Genomic DNA, 1,269 nt, shown 5'->3' with positions numbered 1-1,269 from the left:
TTATTTTATTTATTTTATTTATTTATTTGTTTTTTTTTTATTTGTTTGCTTTGATTTTATGTGTTAGTTTATTTTATTTATTTATTTTATTTTATTTTATTTTATTTTATTTTATTTTATTTTATTTATTTATTTATTTTATTTTATTTATTTTTTATTTATTTTTTTTAGGCTTTGGCTTACGCTCAGTCTGTATATTTAGAAATATACAAAAACACGAAGGCGCTGCACAGCAGCAGCAGCAGCAGCAGCAGCAGCAGCAGCAGCAGCAGCAGCAAACCAGCAGCAGCAGCAGCAGCAACAGTAAAACCAGAATCAGGTGGATATAGTTCTGCTGCATCAGGAGATACATCAGCAGCAGATCCTGCTGCTGCTGCTGCTGCTGCTGCTGGTGATGCAGCAACAGCAGCAGACACAGCAGCAACAGCAGCAGCAACAGCAACAGCAGCAGCAGCAGCAGCAGCAGAAGATACAGCAGCAAAAAGACAAAAGACACCAACAGGAGGTTGGTTGCCATCTATACACGAAGAGGGAGAACCATCTGCTGCTGCTGCTGCAGCAGCAGCAGCAGCAGCAGGTGCTGCTGCTGCTGCAGCAGGTTCAGACCCATCAACAGAAGCAGCAGCAGCAGCAGCAGCAGCAGGAGGAGGAGAGAGTGTATTTAATTTATTTAATATTCGCATGCTAGCAGCAGAAGATATAATAAAATGCAGCAAAATATATGAAAGAGCAGCAAGGGTAACAGGCCAAGAATATCTTTTGCTGCAGTCGCTGCTGCTGGACCTCTCCGCGCTGCTGCAGCTGCAGCAGCAGCAGCTGCAGCAGCTCAATACACAAATGCTGGCGTTTGCTCAGGAAGATTATAATATTTCTAAACACCAGCAGCAGCAGCAGCAGCAGCAGCAGCAGCAGCAGCAGCAGCAACATGGGATTATGCAGCTGCAGCAGCAGCAGCAGCAGCAGCAGCAGCAACAGTTATTGCTGCAGCAACCGCAGCAGCAGCAACAGCAACTTAATTATTAAAGGTAGAAACAACTGCAGCACCACAAACAACACACACGCAGCAACAGATGCTGCTGGTGCTGCTGCTGCAGTAGCTGCTGTAGCAGTAGCTGCAGCAGCAGCAGCAACAGCAGCAGCAGCAGCAACAGCAGCTGCAGCAGCAACAGCAGCTGCAGCAGCAGCAGCTGCAGCAGCAGCTGCAGCAACAGTGGTTTTTGTTCTTCATTTTAACGATTTTATATTTTTTAATTTATTTTTATTTTGTTT

At 44.4% G+C, this 1,269-nt stretch overlaps 1 protein-coding gene across 1 annotated transcript in view; it reads left to right on the top strand.

Moving 5' to 3' along the window:
- The window catches only part of EMH_0062450 (uncharacterized protein), a gene marked incomplete at both ends in the record, with an annotated part of 1,487 nt that extends 464 nt beyond the window's left edge, over nt 1–1,023 (top strand). Inside the window, one exon of the mRNA XM_013498035.1 lies at nt 172–1,023. Coding sequence (XP_013353489.1) covers nt 172–1,023 — 852 coding nt within the window. The remainder of the gene's footprint in view (nt 1–171) is intronic.
- Nucleotides 1,024–1,269: the final 246 nt, after the last annotated feature.

Source organism: Eimeria mitis, genomic scaffold (assembly GCF_000499745.2).
Source record: "Eimeria mitis Houghton genomic scaffold, Emh_scaff3124, whole genome shotgun sequence".
Classification (NCBI taxonomy): domain Eukaryota; phylum Apicomplexa; class Conoidasida; order Eucoccidiorida; family Eimeriidae; genus Eimeria; species Eimeria mitis.
Note: the sequence above shows the minus strand (reverse complement) of the source record. Positions and strands in the feature narration are given on the sequence as shown.